A 17,803-nucleotide genomic window follows, 5' to 3' on the forward strand; every position below is an offset into this window, starting at 1 on the left:
CCTGCCCCTCCCGCTGCCCGTCCCGGTTGCGGGGACGGGACGGTGGGGCCTGGCTGGGAGTGGGGGAGGCGCTGGCGAGGGCCGCGGGGGAGCGGGGCGGAGGGCGGCGCACCCCCCACCCTGCTCCCCGTGCGCGCGGCTCGCGCCGGCGTCCGTCCGGGGCCGGGCTGATGGTTTGCGTGTGCTAGGCGGCCGGGGCGCTGTGGAGGACGAGGACGACCTGCCAGAGCTGTCCGACAGCGGTGACGAGGCCGCCTGGGAGGATGAGGACGATGCCGAGCCCCCCCACGACAAGCAGCAGACCCCCTGCCTGTTCTGTGACAGGTTCGTCCGCCTCCGGGCCAGGCGCCACCCCTCGGGTCCCCGCGCCCGGTGCGTCCGGGGGGTCCGTTCGTCCGAAGCCCGGCCCGAGCGGCCCACAAATCCTTGAGCCCTGGTGTGGAGTGAGGGTTTGCTGAGAAGGAAGCACCGTGCTCTAGAGGGAAGAGCCGTGCCCTGGAAACCACGTTATTCTAGCTTCTCTTCCGCCGGCCTCAGTTTCCCCGTGCGCGGACTCTGAATCTGTGGTTCCCAAGTCTAGCGGGGCACCCTGGTCTCCTGAGACTTCAAAGGATGCTCAGCCCGGCGCCTCCGCCCTTCCAAATGAGGCGTGGGACCTGGGAATCAGACATTTTTATAAAGGCATTTTCTGAGATGATTCTAATGAGATCAGTTTGCCAGTCACTAAGCCAGATCATCCCTCCGGGCCCTGCCAGCTTTATCGCTCTATAATTCATTAATGAGTACGGAGCTTCTCAGGTGTACTATTTCCACTTGAGCCATCTGAAGAATCCCCTTTCTTAGGTAGGGGCTCGCCATCTCTTGAAGGGAAAGAAACCTGATGCCCTTTTCACTTAGGGAGAAAGAAGCTATGGTATCAGTAACTCGTTTCCACAAAGGGTTTCTCGTATATCCAAATCCACGTTTTTCCACTTAAAATTCGGCCTCTTCATCTCAGGAAGCTTTGACTCTGGTCAGCCTTTTGGCAGTGGGTGTGAAAGAGGCCTGCTTGGCACGGGCCAGTGTTACTTGAACAAACATTTTCCAGTTTCCCATAAATCTAGGCATGGTGCTGATGGGTGGCATATTAGCTCCTCTTGATTCGTCCTTGTTCTCCCACGTAGCGCCATTTGCGTGGGTACAGAATGTCTACTACACTCCAGTTGTCCTAAAATAACGTTCATTGAGCATTAGGGGTGTACTTCGTGGTAAGCCGTCTAAGTACAACAAGGTAAACATTTGTTGAAAACTAGCGGCTGCATAGGTGCTAGGTCTGCCGAGGAGATAGGTAGCTCCTTGCTGTGTGTTCCTATCTCCGGTATCAGTTTCACAGGTCGCCTAATGAAGAGGCTTGGTCCTCACAGTGTCTGTAACACAAGTACTTTCAGAACACTGCAAGGTCATCTTTGGAATAAGCACTTTGGGAGTATGCCAGCTGTACCAATTACATGTTATGCTTTATTTCTAAAAGCAGTCTGAGCTCTCACAATTCAAAGCCGCTGGAAGCAGCATTGACACAGAGCAGAAAATCTGCTGTAGGGAGTTTTCATCTCTTGACAGAAACTATCAAAGGGAGTTCTCGTCCTTAAAAGCTTTTTGATAAACTCAGTGCTATTATTTGGCAAATAAATTAACTTGGACATTTAAAATGTAGTTTGTAGGGTATACAAGGGGACACAGAGGTACTAATTCCCTTTAGAAATGCTGGGTCCCTCTCATCTTCAGGTATGTTTGCTTTTTCTTATTTGGATATAAAACAGGACTTAGCAGAAGTGGGGGGAGTGTGTATTTCACCTGAAATCAATATTTAGACTTTTGAGGGAACTGTTTCATGAAGTTATGGTTTGATTTTTCAGGTTATTTACATCTGCTGAAGAAACATTTTCACACTGTAAGTCTGAGCATCAATTTAATATTGATAACATGGTCCATAAACATGGTGAGTATTTTTTAGAATAAAGGAAATTTTAGTTGTGAAATTTAAGTTCAAACTTTGTATTCCTCCAGACCTTTTCTTTCCTACACAAGTTCAGTGTCATGAAAAATACAACAAAACCTCTCTTATGAAGTATTTTTGACAAGTGGCCTTCGAAGGAGGACTAATTATAAATCATCATTTTAGATGAGATTCACTCTATTTAAGCTTATATTGACTGTACAACTAAAAGGCGGGAAGAAAGCAACCTTAGCATATGATTGCATTTTTATCATATTAGAATTAGGGAGAGCAAGGATAGAGGTGGACTTTGGAAAAGGAGGTGGGTCATTGTGAAAAAAGACAACTTACCAATTCAAAACATAACATGAACTTCAGGGCAAAAGGTTGAGTTTGGTAAGAGTATAGAAAAAGGAGTGATGAAGTTAAGGTGGTAAACAAAATATTTAGATGATTCTTTTGAAACTTGTGTTTGAACATACTTCTCTTATAATTGAAGTCTACTCTTTCAAATGTATGCAAAAGAGCTACACTGTTCCACTAAAATTAACTAAATATGGGGTTGGTTTTTTTAGTCCCTATATTTGCTATCATCTAGAAAAGACATTCAATGTGTGATAAAATGTTTTTTAAATCATAAATTCAACTGTGGCTGCTTTTATAAGACATGAGTGATTTATTGGTTTTTTTTTATGTGCATTTTTAAACTAAATTAGAATCATACTTTATAATTTTTAAATTTTTTTTACTTAACAAATAGAGGTTTTTATATGCTATTATGCTTATAAAACATCTTAGTGCTGTTATGTTTCTCATAACAACATTTTTCACAACAAATAATACTCAGTTGGTTGGATATCCTGTTGCTTTTCCATGTTTTAAATGGTGCTTCATTTCTGGAAAGAGAACAAGCCTCATTGTATTTTAATTTATATCACTTAATGTAAAAGCTGGTGTATCATTTGAATACTACATGCCCAGGCAAAATTGTACTTTGGTAGGCACCTTAAAAATAGGGGATTTAGAGACTTTGGGCTCTAATACCAGCTGCCAAATACTTGTTAAAGTCTATAACCGAATTTTCCTGATTTGTATTGTTCTTACAAATGAAGATATGAATTCTAAAAATTAATTTCCTACTTTTTCAGAAATGCAAGAAAAACATTAGAAATTGTTATCCATGTGGCTGTTTCTCAATTAAAATACTCAGAATTTTTTGTGTTTTTTTTTTTTGTTTTCTGTTTTTTTTTTTAAGATTTTATTTATTTATTTGACAGAGAGAGATCACAAGTAGATGGAGAGGCAGGCAGAGAGAGAGAGAGAGAGAGAAAGAGAGGGAAGCAGGCTCCCTGCTGAGCAGAGAGCCCGATGTGGGACTCGATCCCAGGACCCTGAGATCGGAAGGCAGCGGAAGGCAGCGGCTTTAACCCACTGAGCCACCTAGGCACCCCTCAGAAGTTTTAAAGTTGCTATTTCTAATTCTTAATGAGAAATTTAAAATATTTAAAGTTGTAGTTTAGAGAACAGAAATATTTTATTATCTAATCAGAGAAGCCTCTATAGAATATGTCATTTAAACAAAATGCATATTAAAATAGGTGAATTATCTTTTTTTTTCCTCATTAGGACTTGAATTTTATGGATACATTAAGCTAATAAATTTTATTAGACTCAAGGTAAGTCAGTAGCTTAATTTACAGTTTTGTTTGGAAATTAAAGAAATACCACAGTTCCTGTTGGGGTGTTGATTTTAGAAGAATACAAAGAACTGCTATGTAATCATACTGGGGTAATCATGGACATTAGGAACTAGTACAACATAACAAGCACCAAGTAAATGAATACACACCATGCTTAGTAAGGTATCATTTTTAACTATGTCCAAGAGGTGAATTGGTGCTATGTGAAAAAATAATTCAGTGTCAGATAATACTGATAACACAGGATTTCCCTGAATCAGAAATAATTACTAGTGTGATTTCAAGTACTGTGGTTGTCTTTTTGTTCTAGTTTTCAGATACTTAGTCCTTTTTTTGCTTCTATTCCAATGAATGTTTATGATGCTACTTCCCCCAAATCGAAACAATAAAAAGGTGCATTGAAACCATATTGCTTAATCTAAGCAATCATCCAGTCAAGTTAATGAAAGGACAGGTGAAGCATAGACTCCTTAAATACAGATTTTTTTTGTGAGGTAGACATGGTTCCCTTTTTTTTTTTTGCTTAGTTTTTCTATTTTTTGCTGGGCGGGGGTGTTGTGACTATATACAATGAAAAAACATGCAATTAATTTTACATCCAGAATCCTACAGTTGAGTATATGAATTCCATATACAACCCAGTGCCTTGGGAGAAAGAAGAGTATTTGAAGCCAGTATTAGAAGATGACTTATTACTTCAATTTGGTAAGATGAACCTACTGGGTCTTCTTTAACACAGGGTCATTTATAATGGCAAATGGTGGTTAAGTTTTCTAAGAAAATATATCATCTCCTTAATTCTCTAAAAACTTTACCAGGTAGTTGGTTTCAGTACGAAAGCTGTTTGATAGTTACAGTGACCATTACTAGAGAGAAATTTAGAGGTAGAAGTTTGTTTTAATACTGTATATAAGGTGTTCTGAAAATAGGGACTCTTGAGAAAATAATTTTTTTAAAGATTATTTATTTATTTATTTGACAGAGAGAGCGAAAGAGGGAACACAAGTAGGGGGAGTGGGAGAGGGAGAAGTAGGCTTCCTGAGAAGCAGGGAGCCAGATGTGGGGCTCGATCCCAAGACCCTGGGATCAGGACCCATGTGGAAGGCAGATGCTTAACCACTGAACCACCCAGGCACCCCAATAATTTTTAATTGTAGACTAATTTTTAGTCTACTAAAATTGACTACAATTTTAATTTAGCCAACTTAACTAAAATTAACTGAGTTTTTAATTTATTTTTAATTAACCAAAATTTTTAAATCTACTGATTCAAAATCATTTTTTAATTTTTTTCTGCTTCAACGTAACATTAAAGTAGTTTTTATAGTATTTGCTGCTTTTGTCTGATGCATTTAGATCAGATAATTGACTTAATTTAAGACACCTAATTTACTGAGATTTTGTTTTGATGCAAAACAGATTCCACTGGAATTTCCAAGGGCTCATCTACATACATTAACTCTACAGCCTTCCTTGTGGCAGGGCTACTTTCATTTCTTGACTATAGCTTTCTTATTTGCTCTGTGCATTCATTCATTTCCTATTTTACTCTTTTAAAGATTTATTTATCTGAGAGAGAGAGAGAGAGAGTGAGTGTGTACATGTGAGTGGGCAGAGAGATTAAGGGAGAGAATCTCAAGCGGAATTACTACTGAGTGTGGAGCTCAAGGTGGGGCTTGATCCCAAGACCCATGAGATCATGACCTGAGCCGAAATCAGGAGTCAGGCTCTTAACTGAGTGAGCCACCCAGGCACCCTAGCTCATTCCTTTCTTATTAAACAAGGATCTTAGGAAAATTCTATTGGCTTCTTATAGATACTTTATTGTTATAACTTATCAGGGTTAATACTTTTTTTTCCCCTTATTTATACTGTATTTAGATGTAAAGCATTTGCTTTCTTCAGGTCAGTAAGACCATTCTAAAAGGACATGTCCCTTCACATACAGAAGTTTGACAGTGTGGACTTGAGCAGTTCTCTGATTAGTGAGAGCTGTAGAAAATGAGTAGAAAACTACTCATTTCCTTGAGAAGGACAATCATTAAGTTGTATGGTACTGTGATGTAGTAGTTAGGACCTTAATGTTGGATTCAGGAACTGTTTAACCTGAATGGACAGAACTTTTTGTTACTAAGTTTTCATCTGAAATTCTTTCTGGCTCCAAAATTTGGTGAGTCCCGGGTTGATTTTTTCCCATTTTTACAAATTCTCTCTAATCTCATTTCTCCCCAGAGTGAACAAAGTGATCTCTTTGATAAATGACAAAGTGCCCACTAAGTGCTCTTCATGACTTCCTAAATTCAAAATCATCCAATGAACACTCATTGGTTAAAAGTGGTACATCAAATGCCTTAGAAACATGAAGAAATGACTCTTTCCCATAAGGAGGCCACAGTCTTAAGAGTATTTTGTTTTTAAATGTCTGTCTTGCATTATAAGGTCAGATATGATAAGTTTTGTGAGAAGTAGAAAAGGTAGTATTGTTCAGAAGAGGGAGAGGTTATATCAACAGATATTTGTTGTATGCTGGTCACTGTGGGTGCAGATCAGTATTGAATCTAACTCTCCAACAGGAATATTAAGTTAATTTCTTCAGCTTTAATTTGTAAAAAGGTGGTAATGACACCTTGTAGAATTGTTGAGAAGATAATGCATATTAGTGCAGTGCCTGTCAGAGGGTTAACTGCTTAATAAAGGAGAATTTATTGTTACTAGTAAATAAATAAGGTCTACAGGAGTTTGAAGGAAGAAGCCACGACTGGAACACTCAAAGAGGCCAGTAAAAAAGGGAGAACTTGAACTGGGCATGTCCTTGAGTGTGCTGCCTGCGTTCTCTCAAATAGTGCTCCTAGCCCTTGGTGGAGAGAGATGGAAGAGAAGGGCATTGCTCTCTTGGCTCCAAGCTTATAGACCTCTGTATCTCCACTGCCTTTCAATAAATATTTATCAAGCATCTGCTAAGTATTAGGCTTTGAGGATTTAAAGATGATCGAATTAATAAAAAAAGATGACTAAGAAAATAAACAATGCAAGTATAGTGTAAGGGGGGCCAAGTAACTATAAGAGAGAAACCTGGTAAACACTAGCATAGCCAGATAATCACATCAGTGATAAATCACGTTGATGTTATAAACTCTTTATGATGTGTGATGACACTTTCCCTCTAGTCTTCCTCCCCAAAACCAATAACCTCAGTCTAACCATGAAAATCCATCAGACACACAAAGTAAGGGTCATTCTACAAACTACCTGACTAGTACTCCTCAAAACTATCAAGGTCATCAAAAACAAGAAACATCTGAAAAATTGTCATAGCTAAGAGGGGCTTAAGGAGATATGACAACTGAATGAATTATAGTATCCTGGATAGGCTCTTGGGATAGAGAGGGGATGTTAGGAAAAACTAATGAAATCTGAGTAAATAAAATGAGGGCTTTTTTAAAATACCATGTAATATTTGGAAAATATTCCACAAAGTGTCAGTATTCTTTTATAAACAAAGAACCTTTAAACTTTGAGGGACAAAGGATCAAACACTTGATAGAACAATAGGAAAAAGTACAGGATGAGACAGTTCACCAAAGAGTTCAAAAGTAGCCCAGCAGTGAGATACCTTTTATTACCTATCAGACCAGTAAATATTTTAAAAATATGACGTATTTTGTTGACAGAGAAAGTACAGGCACTGTGATACATTGCTAGTAGAATGCAAATTTGGCAACACCTAACTAAAACTGAATGTGCCCTTTTTAACACAGCAGTTTCACAGATAAGAATCTGCTCTGAGGGTATACGTCCAACATTCTGAAAATACATGTACACAAGATTATTCAAGGTAACATTGTAATTTCTAAATATTGACAACAGCCTAAGTGCTCATACATAGAAGAGTAGTTGAGTGAACTCTGGTAGGTCCACACCATCTATTAAAACAACAACAACCACAACCCAAGTTCTCTGAACTGATAGAGTGATTTCCAAGACATAAGGTTAAATAAGAAAAGGCAAAGCTCAAAGGAGTATCTATGGTATGATATTCTTTTCATGTAAGAAAGGAAGGGATTTGAGAAAATGCGTGTGTCTGCTCATTTGTGCAAGAGAAATACGATAAAGATAAACTAGAAACTAAAGAGAGCAGTTACGTATGGGGTTTAGTGGGACAGCGATAGAAGGGCACAGTGGGGTAGACATAACAGGGATAATGGGGGAGTGACATTTCTTGTAGAATGTACCTTCTGTATAGCCCCCACTCTTAGGACAGAAGTATTATTTCTCATAGCCTTCATGTAATTAAAAAAAAAAAAAAAAACCAATAAAGCAACCAGGAGGTATGTGGGTAGTGGTGGTGCAAAATGGAATAAAAACACTAACGAATGAACTCAGCTGTATTAACACAGGACTAATGTAACTGCTGAAGGGGGTTGGGAAGGAAAGAGTTGTTTGAGTCACTAAAATCTTGACTGGATATTGCAAAAGAGACTACATAAATTCTGTGATCTAGTCAGTAAAGGTTTTTCTTGTAAGGTTTGAGCTAGCAATTCTGCGATTATGTATTGTCTGTAATAGCATGGACAAGTAAGTAAATATATTACGGATAATAAGAGCTAGGTTTCTCACTGTTGGGAAGGAGGTGTCAGATAAGGAAGTACAGAAGGATGAAATGAGTCCTGTAGTGATAGATTGGAATCAGAGGTATCAGTATCAACTGTTTTCAATATACATGCACATAGGTATGGGAATACAGGTGTCTGTGCATGTGTGGGTCAGTATACACACATGTATTTCCTGGCTCTGTTGAGAAAGCTTAGAAAAACCCCAGTAGCTGTAAACGTGCCTATTGCCCAGATTTTAACACCATTGTCCAATAAAAAATTTTTAAAAAGTTTGGAGAAGTGATTGATTCCATGGATGGCATAGGGCGATAAAAGATGAGTCTGGAACAGTTTGCGCCACAGAGTAAGGAAGTGCTTAAAAAGAAAAGGTGGGGGGGTGGGGGTGGGAAGAGGGGACTTACACAAGAATACAGGAGCCAACGTGAAGGACTCTTCATGGCCAAATCTGGAGTAATTTGAGGAACACAGTGATAGTGTTGGGTTTTAGCTCCTAGGATAGTAAATATACCTGAATTCATACCGATGTAATCAACTAAATAAATATATGGAGAAGGAGCAGCTCAAACCTAGAGCTGCTTTTTTAGAAGGGAAGAGAGAAAATGACCATTATGCAAACACCATAGTAATAACTTGCAGAAAAGATGCACCAATGGACGCTAAGATCAGTGGGTAAAAATTTAATATGAAATAGGATTTGCATAGTTCAGAATATCTCCCCAAGAAATTTTTTTTTTTATTTTTTTAAAGATTTTATTTATTTAATTGACAGAGATCACAAGTAGGCAGAGAGGCAGGCAGAGAGAGAGAGAGAGAAGCAGGCTTCCTGCGGAGCAGAGAGCCTGATGCCGGGCTGGATCCCAGGACCGTGAGATCATGACCGGAGCCGAAGGCAGCAGCCCAAACCACTGTGCCACCCAGGCGCCCCTCCCCAAGAAATTTTAAATACAAAGGAGATGTTAACTTTTCCAGCAGACACTCCCACACTGACTGATCAAGGCTAACATCACCATTAATAAGTACTATTGACACCTTGGAAAAACGCACCAGGATACATCATTTTTCTGCTGTACTTTATTCCAATAATGAAAAAACATCAGACAAACTCAAGTTGACAGACTGACTGTAAAATCAGTACTCTACGGGAGTGTCAGATACAGTTTTTGGGTCCACTAGTCTAGAAATAGTTCAAGGTGTTGGATATTTTAGTTGTGATCTCTTAGATGTTTTTGAATTTCTCTAATTCATCAGTCATTGATAGGGGTGTATTTACATTTCTATGACTGAAGAATTATCTGTTTTTGCCTTTTAATTCTATCAGTTTTTGTTTTTGTGAGGTTTATACTCATTTATAATTGTGATGCCGTCTTGATGAATTGACCGTCCTTTGTGGTAGTTCTCAGCTGCCAAAATGAAGTATCCAGGTGATGTGAACCTCCAGAGACAGAATGTAGATATGGAAATTCATCTTCCTGAATATGGTTTAGAACTTTGAATTAGACTTTTATAAATTGTAGTTATGGATCTTAATGTTGACTGAATCCTTTTCTCCTTTCCAATGTTTCCTTTATATGATTATCTACATATTATTAATGTTGAAAGATTACTCTGTCTTTTATTGCAGCAGAAAGCAAACATAGAAACTTGCTGAAACAAAGAAATCAATTTCTTTGTTCAGTTCTCATCTGTAATTTAGACCAACAAGCTGGCTTGTAAACAGTTTGAAGAAGTTTGAAAATGAGCTGTAGTAAGAAGTAGAAAATATGGTGTACTGTCCTTAACATATTTTGTTGTTCTCATTAATTTTTGGTGAAGTAAACAGCAAATGAATCTATAGTTGTTTTAAAACAGTGATTCAGTATTCCTCCAGACTAATTGGAGATTAGTGGCATGTTGTACTAGTGCTTTTAGAAGAAGTTCGATGTAGGCTCTAGTCTCTAAGTTGTATTCTCATGTATTTGTTAAGCTTAGTTCTTTTTTCTCAACTCTGTGTCACAACTAAAAACTGAATATGGAAAAATAAAGCCATATTTCTTCCAGTGCTGTACTGAAGAGAAAATATATCTGCATCATTTTTATTGTTTTAAAGTTGATCTGAAGGTTAATTGGACTGATTAATAGACACTGTGATTTTGACCACAGTCACTAACTCCATATATTAACTTCTGTTTGCAGAGTTGTTAGCTCTTCAGTGAAAGTTAATGAGTTTATACATCAAGACTTAAAGTTAAGTCTTTTGATATTAGGGATTAGGATGTCATAATACCAGCAATAAGACATTGGTGTATAGATTACACTACCCATTACCTAGGATAAAAAAGTTACTGAATGTATAGAATTCTTTATGTACACACTGTCCTTAGTGAATATCTAAATGAATGCCTGTTATTCTATAGATAAAGACTCAGAGTCTGAGAAGGGAACTAGTGTGGTGGAGAATATGAGCTAGGAAGGCAGGCATGGGTTGGTATCTTGGTTTTTTTTTTTATTAAATCACCAAATGACTTTGGGCAGCTCTCTTAATTTCTCTGAAATTTATATTTCCCATGCCTTAAAATAGGGATAAATATTTATATCTTAGGTTTGAGGAAGAAACAAGATGTAATGTATGTACTTGGAAGAAATCTGGTGATCAATACATATAAAGGGGGCGCTTGGGTAGCTCAGTGGGTTAAAAGCCTCTACCTTCAGCTCAGGTCATGATCTCAGAGTCCTGGGATCGAGCCCCGCGTCATCGGGCTCTCAGTTCAGCAGGAAGCCTGCTTCCTCCTCTCTCTCTCTGTCTGCCTCTCTGTCTACTTGTGATTTCTGTCTGTCAAATAAATAAGTAAAACCTTTTAAAAAAATAAATATTAGGGCTTTTTCCTTCCATTTTTTTGCTTCTTCCTGAGTTTAGTTCAGTGTAATTAATGCTTTAATATATGGTTAATTTAGCTACCTAATGAAAAAGTTAGACTAACAGAATGCTCTTTAAATTTAAATGGAAACAGTTTGGATATTAAAGTTTTATTTAACTAGAAGTACTTCTACAACTATTTCTCAGTTGGCTGCATAATAGGCCCTTATTATATATTTATTGATAATATGTTTATATTTGCTTCATTGTCAGAAGATGGCCTGATAATAATGTCCATTTATTTCTTAGATGTAGAAGATCTTTACGAACCAGTGTCAGTCCCATTCTCATACCCCAATGGACTCAGTGAAAACACATCTGTTGTTGAAAAATTGAAACATATGGAAACCAGGGCACTGTCTGCTGAAGCTGCATTAGCTAGAGCGCGTGAGGATCTGCAAAGAATGAAGTAATTTATCAATCTTACAGAATATTAGTTATTTAGAACCCCCAATAATACTGCTAATAATAAGGTGGAATATGGTAAAACATTCCATGTATTGGAAAGTACAATGTAGGTATTTAATCTTAAATTTATTTTAAGTTAATTAATGGTATGCAGCATTTTTATATGTTATAGTTGATTAACAGAATTTTGTGGTTTTGCCTGTTTTCCATTCTTTGTAATTACTTTTGTGCTTACAGTTATTGTTCTAGGAGTGTTGTCCTCTTGAGTGCTTTTGTTCTTTGATATTGCCTTCCTTTGAATTACTTGGTAATTTAATAGAATCTAATAGATTTTTCCACTTACTTTTTTTCTCCTAGCCTTTTAAGGGGGAGTAATTAATATTTTTTAGGTTTGGGGACAATACGGTGTTGAAATTTTTGTTTTTAAAGAACCAAAGTGTAATTATGTAGTGTTAGAAAACAAGATACATAAGATGATTTTGCCCAGTGAGTAAATTAGCCTTCTCCTGGTTTACTTCACAGAATATACTTCAAAGAATTTAATGTGCATGTGAATCACTTGGGAATTTGTTACACTGTACATTCTGATTCAGAGGTCTGAAGTAGGGCCCGAGATTCTGCATTGCCCAAAGTATAGCTTTAGCTGTTGGATTTTTGTAAGTTGGTTGCCATTCCCTCAGTACCCATTTGATGGTTTGCTAGAATGTCCAGGGAACAAAATGTAGCTGACTGTGGTTCCCTTTCCTTTTTGAGATTTTATGCTGGTTAATCTAGTAACCAACAACAACTTCACTGTCTGTCCCCCCCTTAGCATCTCCCCCCATGCATACATTATAGATACTTAATATGTTGTCATCAGAGAGGGAATTGAGTTTTAGAGCTGCAGTGGGTGGTGGTGTAGGTAAATAATTCTCAATTTGGGTCAACTTTTTGCCCGTATAACCCTTTGATGAAATATTGTGGTTTCAAAGAACATTAATAGTGTTGAAATATATCACACTGATTCATTCACCTAAAATAAGATTTTAGAACAATAGAAATAATAATATTGAATAAAAATAATATGGTTTTGTTCAGTTGAAAGGTACAAACAGCTATAATCTTCTGTTGGCAGTGTTTCTGTGGTACGAAGAAGGCATGTTTACGTCTGAGTTTGCATATGCTGTTGCTTAAGATCCAGCAGGGGGAGCCTTCCGTTGCTTTCGAGAGAATGTTGAAATAGAGGCTCATCACACTGCATACCAGACTCCCTTCCCTTTCTTCTCCCTCAACCTCTAGCCTTTCCTTTTTTCATGGTCCAATAAACCTGTCTCAAGGGTGTATTTCAAATTGATTACAGACAATTTGCTCAGGATTTTGTGATGAACGCAGATGTCAGAACCTGCTCGTCATCTACTACTGCCATTGCAGACCTCCAGGAAGATGAGGATGGCGTTTATTTCAGCTCATACGGGCATTATGGGATACATGAAGAAATGCTAAAGGTTAGAAAAGAGCACAAAGTGCTCCAAATCTGTACTAAAGGAAAAACCGAATGAAACAAGTTCTTAGTATATATTCTGTAGGAGAACTGGGTTTTTTTGGTGTTTTCTTAGAACTGCTTTTTAAATCTCTTTGGTGCTTAATAGCACATCTTGGGTTGAAAAGACTACAGGAGCACCACAGCCACTGTAAATTCGATTTAAGATCATTCTTAATCTTTATGAAATCTTTACTTTTGCTTGAAATAAAACATTGGAGAAAACTGCTGCTGGTTTTCATCTTCTCAAGAGCAACTATTAAATAGTAACAAATTATACATTTGCCTTTTAATGTACAAAGGGGATGATTAATTTTAGTGTTTTAAATAGTAATATTGACTTCAGTTTGGGCAAATAATTTTTTGGTAAAAAGTTAAATTGTAAATAATTTTTATAATTGTCATAGCATAACTTTGTTACATTTGAAATCATCAATATGTAGAATTTCCTAAATTGGTCAAATCAGGTTTTTAAATTTGGTTGGTTTTAATTTTTGTCATGATAATGTCCATAATATATTTCTAGCCATACCTAGTAATTACACATTTGACTATGTATTATAGATTGTAAAATAGTAACATCTAATTTTTTAATTTGGTAAAACTACAGTAGAACAAGTGTTGGAATGTAAAAAACTTCATGAAAGTGTTAGATTTTCATCTCTGTGAATTTTAGATGCCACTGCCTTTTCTTAAATACAGCCAACAAAAAATGCATTCCTAAATTCTTCCTCACAAGATTGTTTTATTTTGGAAAGCCTGGAGACCATGTTCCTCTGACACAGATAGATTTAAAATAACCAGGGATATTTAATAATAACATGTATGTATTTTATTGAGTCAGGTTTGCAAGATCACAGGGTGAAGGTCTCCTGATTAATAGTAATTGTAATTACTTGGGGTCTCTTAAAGCAGTGTCATGTCATTTCTTTAATAATGACATGTCACAGTCGGTTGTGCTTTTTGTTGTCACTTGGGTAATGGCATAGCATTATAAATAACAGTTATAAGTGATAAATTATTTTAAGTCGGAGTGAGTTTGTTTAAAAGAAATTGATTTACTCTGTTTTCTTTGTTAAAATTAATTTTATTGTGTCTAGAATTCTTTTTAAGGGGTTCACTTAAGCCCATGTTTGTCATTTTAAATCACTCCGTCAATTTAAATGCCATGAACCTTTAATGCCTTTAGTATGGAAATTGTGTGGGTTTTCATACAGAAGGTTACTGAGACTCCAAGTAGGTGGGACATAAACGTATCCTAGATACAATCATCAGGGAAATCCATTTTGACTACTTATTTCCAAATATCTGTCCTGGACATTTGTAGCTGTATATCCATAACTAGAGGATCTTTACACCTGGTCATATATCTTTAAGTCCTTTTGATGTACATACGGATTTAAGAAATTCCACCTTGAAGTTTTCAGTGCTACCTTTTCCCTTTTAGAGAATTGCTTAAGAATCCCTATAATATAATTTTCCATGCCTCACTTCCCATTAGCGGTTACACAATGTAATTACCTCTCCTTGGGAATGACTTGATTAAGTATTCATAAGAAATAAGCATATATTCCATGCAAAAAGAACTATTTATCCAATTTATATTTTGCTAACTTACATACTGTGGGTGAGTAGGAAATATTCTGTGTATCAAACAATACTCTGTTTCTTATCAAAGCAATTCTTATCTCACATAATCTGTTTAAGGTTATGTTATTACCACAATCTCATTTGATATTTATAGATAATTTTAAATTGAGAAACCATGGATAGGATTTATTTTTATCCTTAGAATTGGCCTTGCTTTTATTGGAAGAGTATTTGGATTTTTTGGTTGCTTAGTCTCAGGTATTTCAGTGATGGCATATGTTGTGCTTATAATTATAAATAAAGGTACTTTGTGATCTTAACTTTCTAGAGTTCAGATGAAGATAACATTTTTGAATTCCAGAGATAACAGCTGATGGAAGGATGGATTATAAGAACTTTCAAAATCCTTTGCCACTTTATCTTTTTGAAGAACAGTCATTCTTGACTAATGTTGTAAATCTGAGATGTACCACTCTTTTTTTCCAAGAAAAATATTGTTCATCCTGGTAAACATTTATCACAGATCATAGTACCATTAGATAATTTTTCTTTACTGCATTCTTCTGATTCTATCTTCATCCGACTCGTGCATTCCTTCTACCTTCATGAGCCCATACATTTAAAACATACTGTTATATATACATAAAATTCGTAGTATATACTTTTCTGTAGTCTCATTCTTAAATTTTTTCTTGTACATGTAGGAATAATTCCATGGCACTTTACTAGTCTTAAAAAATGATGTTGCTTCTTAGTATTAGAGCTCTGATTATATTCTTCTTTTGTGTTCTTTAGTTTTAATAGGTGAAAAAAATAATTTTTAAAATTTCTATTATCTTATTTTGTATTGAAGTGTTTGTGTTTTCTTAGAATACATTTTTACAAGTGGTTATGAGTGCTAGTCTTTTATTTGCTTGCATTTTCATTTTTAGTGGTTTTCCTTTCAAAACTTCATTTACTAAACTGAAGCTCTGCTATGCCCAAAGCACTCTGGTACACTTCGGATTTTATTGCACACGAATGAAAGCAGATGGATCTGTAAAAAGAGCCCGGATGAAGGACTGTAGTTGAGGGAGCAGCGGTGCATGGATTTAGGACAGGCATTCGGGTGCTTGTGATCAAGTTGGAGCAGTGGTGAGGCAGTGTGGTTGGCGAGAGCTTTCTGAGTGACTGCCTCCTAGACTGATGTTTACCCACGAAAAATCACTGGCTGTAGTACAAGATGAGTATAAGAATGACAAATGTATGGAATGGTATACATTTTTTTATATAAAGCAATTAGAAATAATTACATCAGAAAACATGGAATTAATTCTGCAGTTCCCCATTTTTTTATATCTTGTAATTAAGTAGAACAACTTGGCTTTTAATTTGAGACATTATATGGTTTGGGGGGTTTTTTGGCCTAAAATTGTTTTTTGAAGAGTATGGATTGCATAAATTTTGATATCATAGTATTTGCTGTAACATTTCTTTTTACCTAGTGTGAAACCTAAAGCTGGAATTCCTATTCTGTTTTTATTGTGCTCATTTTATTTACTTGGCAGCAGAGGCCCTTACTGCTTAATTTGCTGTCTGTATGTGTCTCAGCTAAAGTAATTTAAAAGGGAATCGGCTTTATTCATGAACTAAAATAAATGTTCACATTCGATGCCTGCGTCAGTCTCAGGTCATGTGAGGCTCCAGAGTGTAGAAGTCTCAAATGTGAGCTGCAGGGCTCAAATGATTTACCTTTGGGATTATAGGCTTTTAAGCATCATTTCCTACTACAGACATTTCTAGAAACAAAACAGGATTATAAATCAGATATGTGCTGATCAATGACTTTCTTAGAAAAAGCATACTCCGTGTGGCTTCATTTTTTATATGTAACCACAACTTTTAACATCTATCTGTTTTGGCTCTTTTTCTCCCATATTTTATTTTTTTTTTATTTTTTTTTTTATAAACATATATTTTTTATATACATATATTTTTATCCCCAGGTCTGTGAATCACCAGGTTTACACACTTCACAGCACTCACCAAATCACATACCCTCCCCAATGTCCATAATCCCACCCCCTTCTCCCCAACCCCCTCCCCCCGGCAAATTCTCCCATATTTTAACATAGCATTTTAACATTTAACCTAGTAGACTCCCTTTATTATACATTGTCAGGCTCTAGACTCCAGGCTCTATTTGATGGAGCGGAACATCATGTTCAGCTTCTGTTAGCTTTAATTATCAGTTGAAGTCTTGAAATGATAACACTTATCAAGACAAAAATGTGTACATCTTTAAGAATTTAGACCTTATCCAACTTTAAGTAATTTTCTTTGTGTGTTGTTGGCATTTTTATTTTTTATTGTTTTCTTTTAGGACAAAGAAATTAAGCTTAGCTTTCCAAGCAAACTAGCAATGTGTGATAAAATAACAAATATCTTCCTAGAAATTTTATATTTTCAGTCTATCTTATAAACAGAATGTTTTTCTTTCTCCACTCTAGGACAAAGTACGAACAGAAAGTTACCGAGATTTTATATATCAAAATCCACATATCTTCAAAGACAAGGTGAGTAGCATTGGCTACAGAATTGTACCTTTCGCAAGGCTCTTGGGTGATAGAAGTCCTCATTTGGGTCTCATTGTGCTAGCAGTTGATTTAGTGTACTCTGGCTTTATTTCATGGGAGACTTTTATGACGCTTCTCTGTGGTGCAGAATCCTGATAGCAGAAATGCTGATTGGTGCTGTCATTCAGTCTACAGATTTTTTTTTAAATTGAAATTCATTAATTACAGTGACATGGTTTAGGTAAACATTACTTATCCAGATTATTTTGCTTAAACCATATTGTTGATGTACTGTGATTCCTGTGAATTTCAAATCTATCAGATAAGCCTTGTACCAAAGCATACTTTTAGTGATTAGTATGTGTTAATTAGTTAAAAATTAATAATTTTAAGAAGTTATAAGTAGGGTCAAATATTGTAAGGTAGAACTTAAGTTCTTTCTTTTAAGACCTCATCTACTCCTTTATAAGACACTTTGTGTTTTATATTTAGTCTTAATACCATTTCAGGTTTTTTCAAAGATGGAATTTCACACTTAGTGTGTGTGTGT

The 17,803-nt window shown here is 36.4% G+C and overlaps 1 protein-coding gene across 5 annotated transcripts in view; it reads left to right on the plus strand.

Moving 5' to 3' along the window:
• PRMT3 (protein arginine methyltransferase 3) overlaps nt 1-17,803 on the plus strand; it is a 129,461-nt gene that overhangs the window by 246 nt on the left and 111,412 nt on the right. For 3 of the 5 annotated variants that reach the window (XM_059138251.1, XM_059138243.1, XM_059138235.1), the window contains exons 2-8: nt 189-324; nt 1,896-1,978; nt 3,602-3,651; nt 4,278-4,380; nt 11,431-11,590; nt 12,929-13,073; nt 17,188-17,253. In XM_059138251.1, the coding sequence (XP_058994234.1) occupies nt 189-324; nt 1,896-1,978; nt 3,602-3,651; nt 4,278-4,380; nt 11,431-11,590; nt 12,929-13,073; nt 17,188-17,253 (743 nt within the window). The remainder of the gene's footprint in view (nt 1-188; nt 325-1,895; nt 1,979-3,601; nt 3,652-4,277; nt 4,381-11,430; nt 11,591-12,928; nt 13,074-17,187; nt 17,254-17,803) is intronic. The other 2 variants (XM_059138258.1, XM_059138268.1) reach the window with 2 other exon arrangements.

The sequence above is a fragment of the Mustela lutreola genome, chromosome 1 (assembly GCF_030435805.1).
Source record: "Mustela lutreola isolate mMusLut2 chromosome 1, mMusLut2.pri, whole genome shotgun sequence".
NCBI lineage: Eukaryota > Metazoa > Chordata > Mammalia > Carnivora > Mustelidae > Mustela > Mustela lutreola.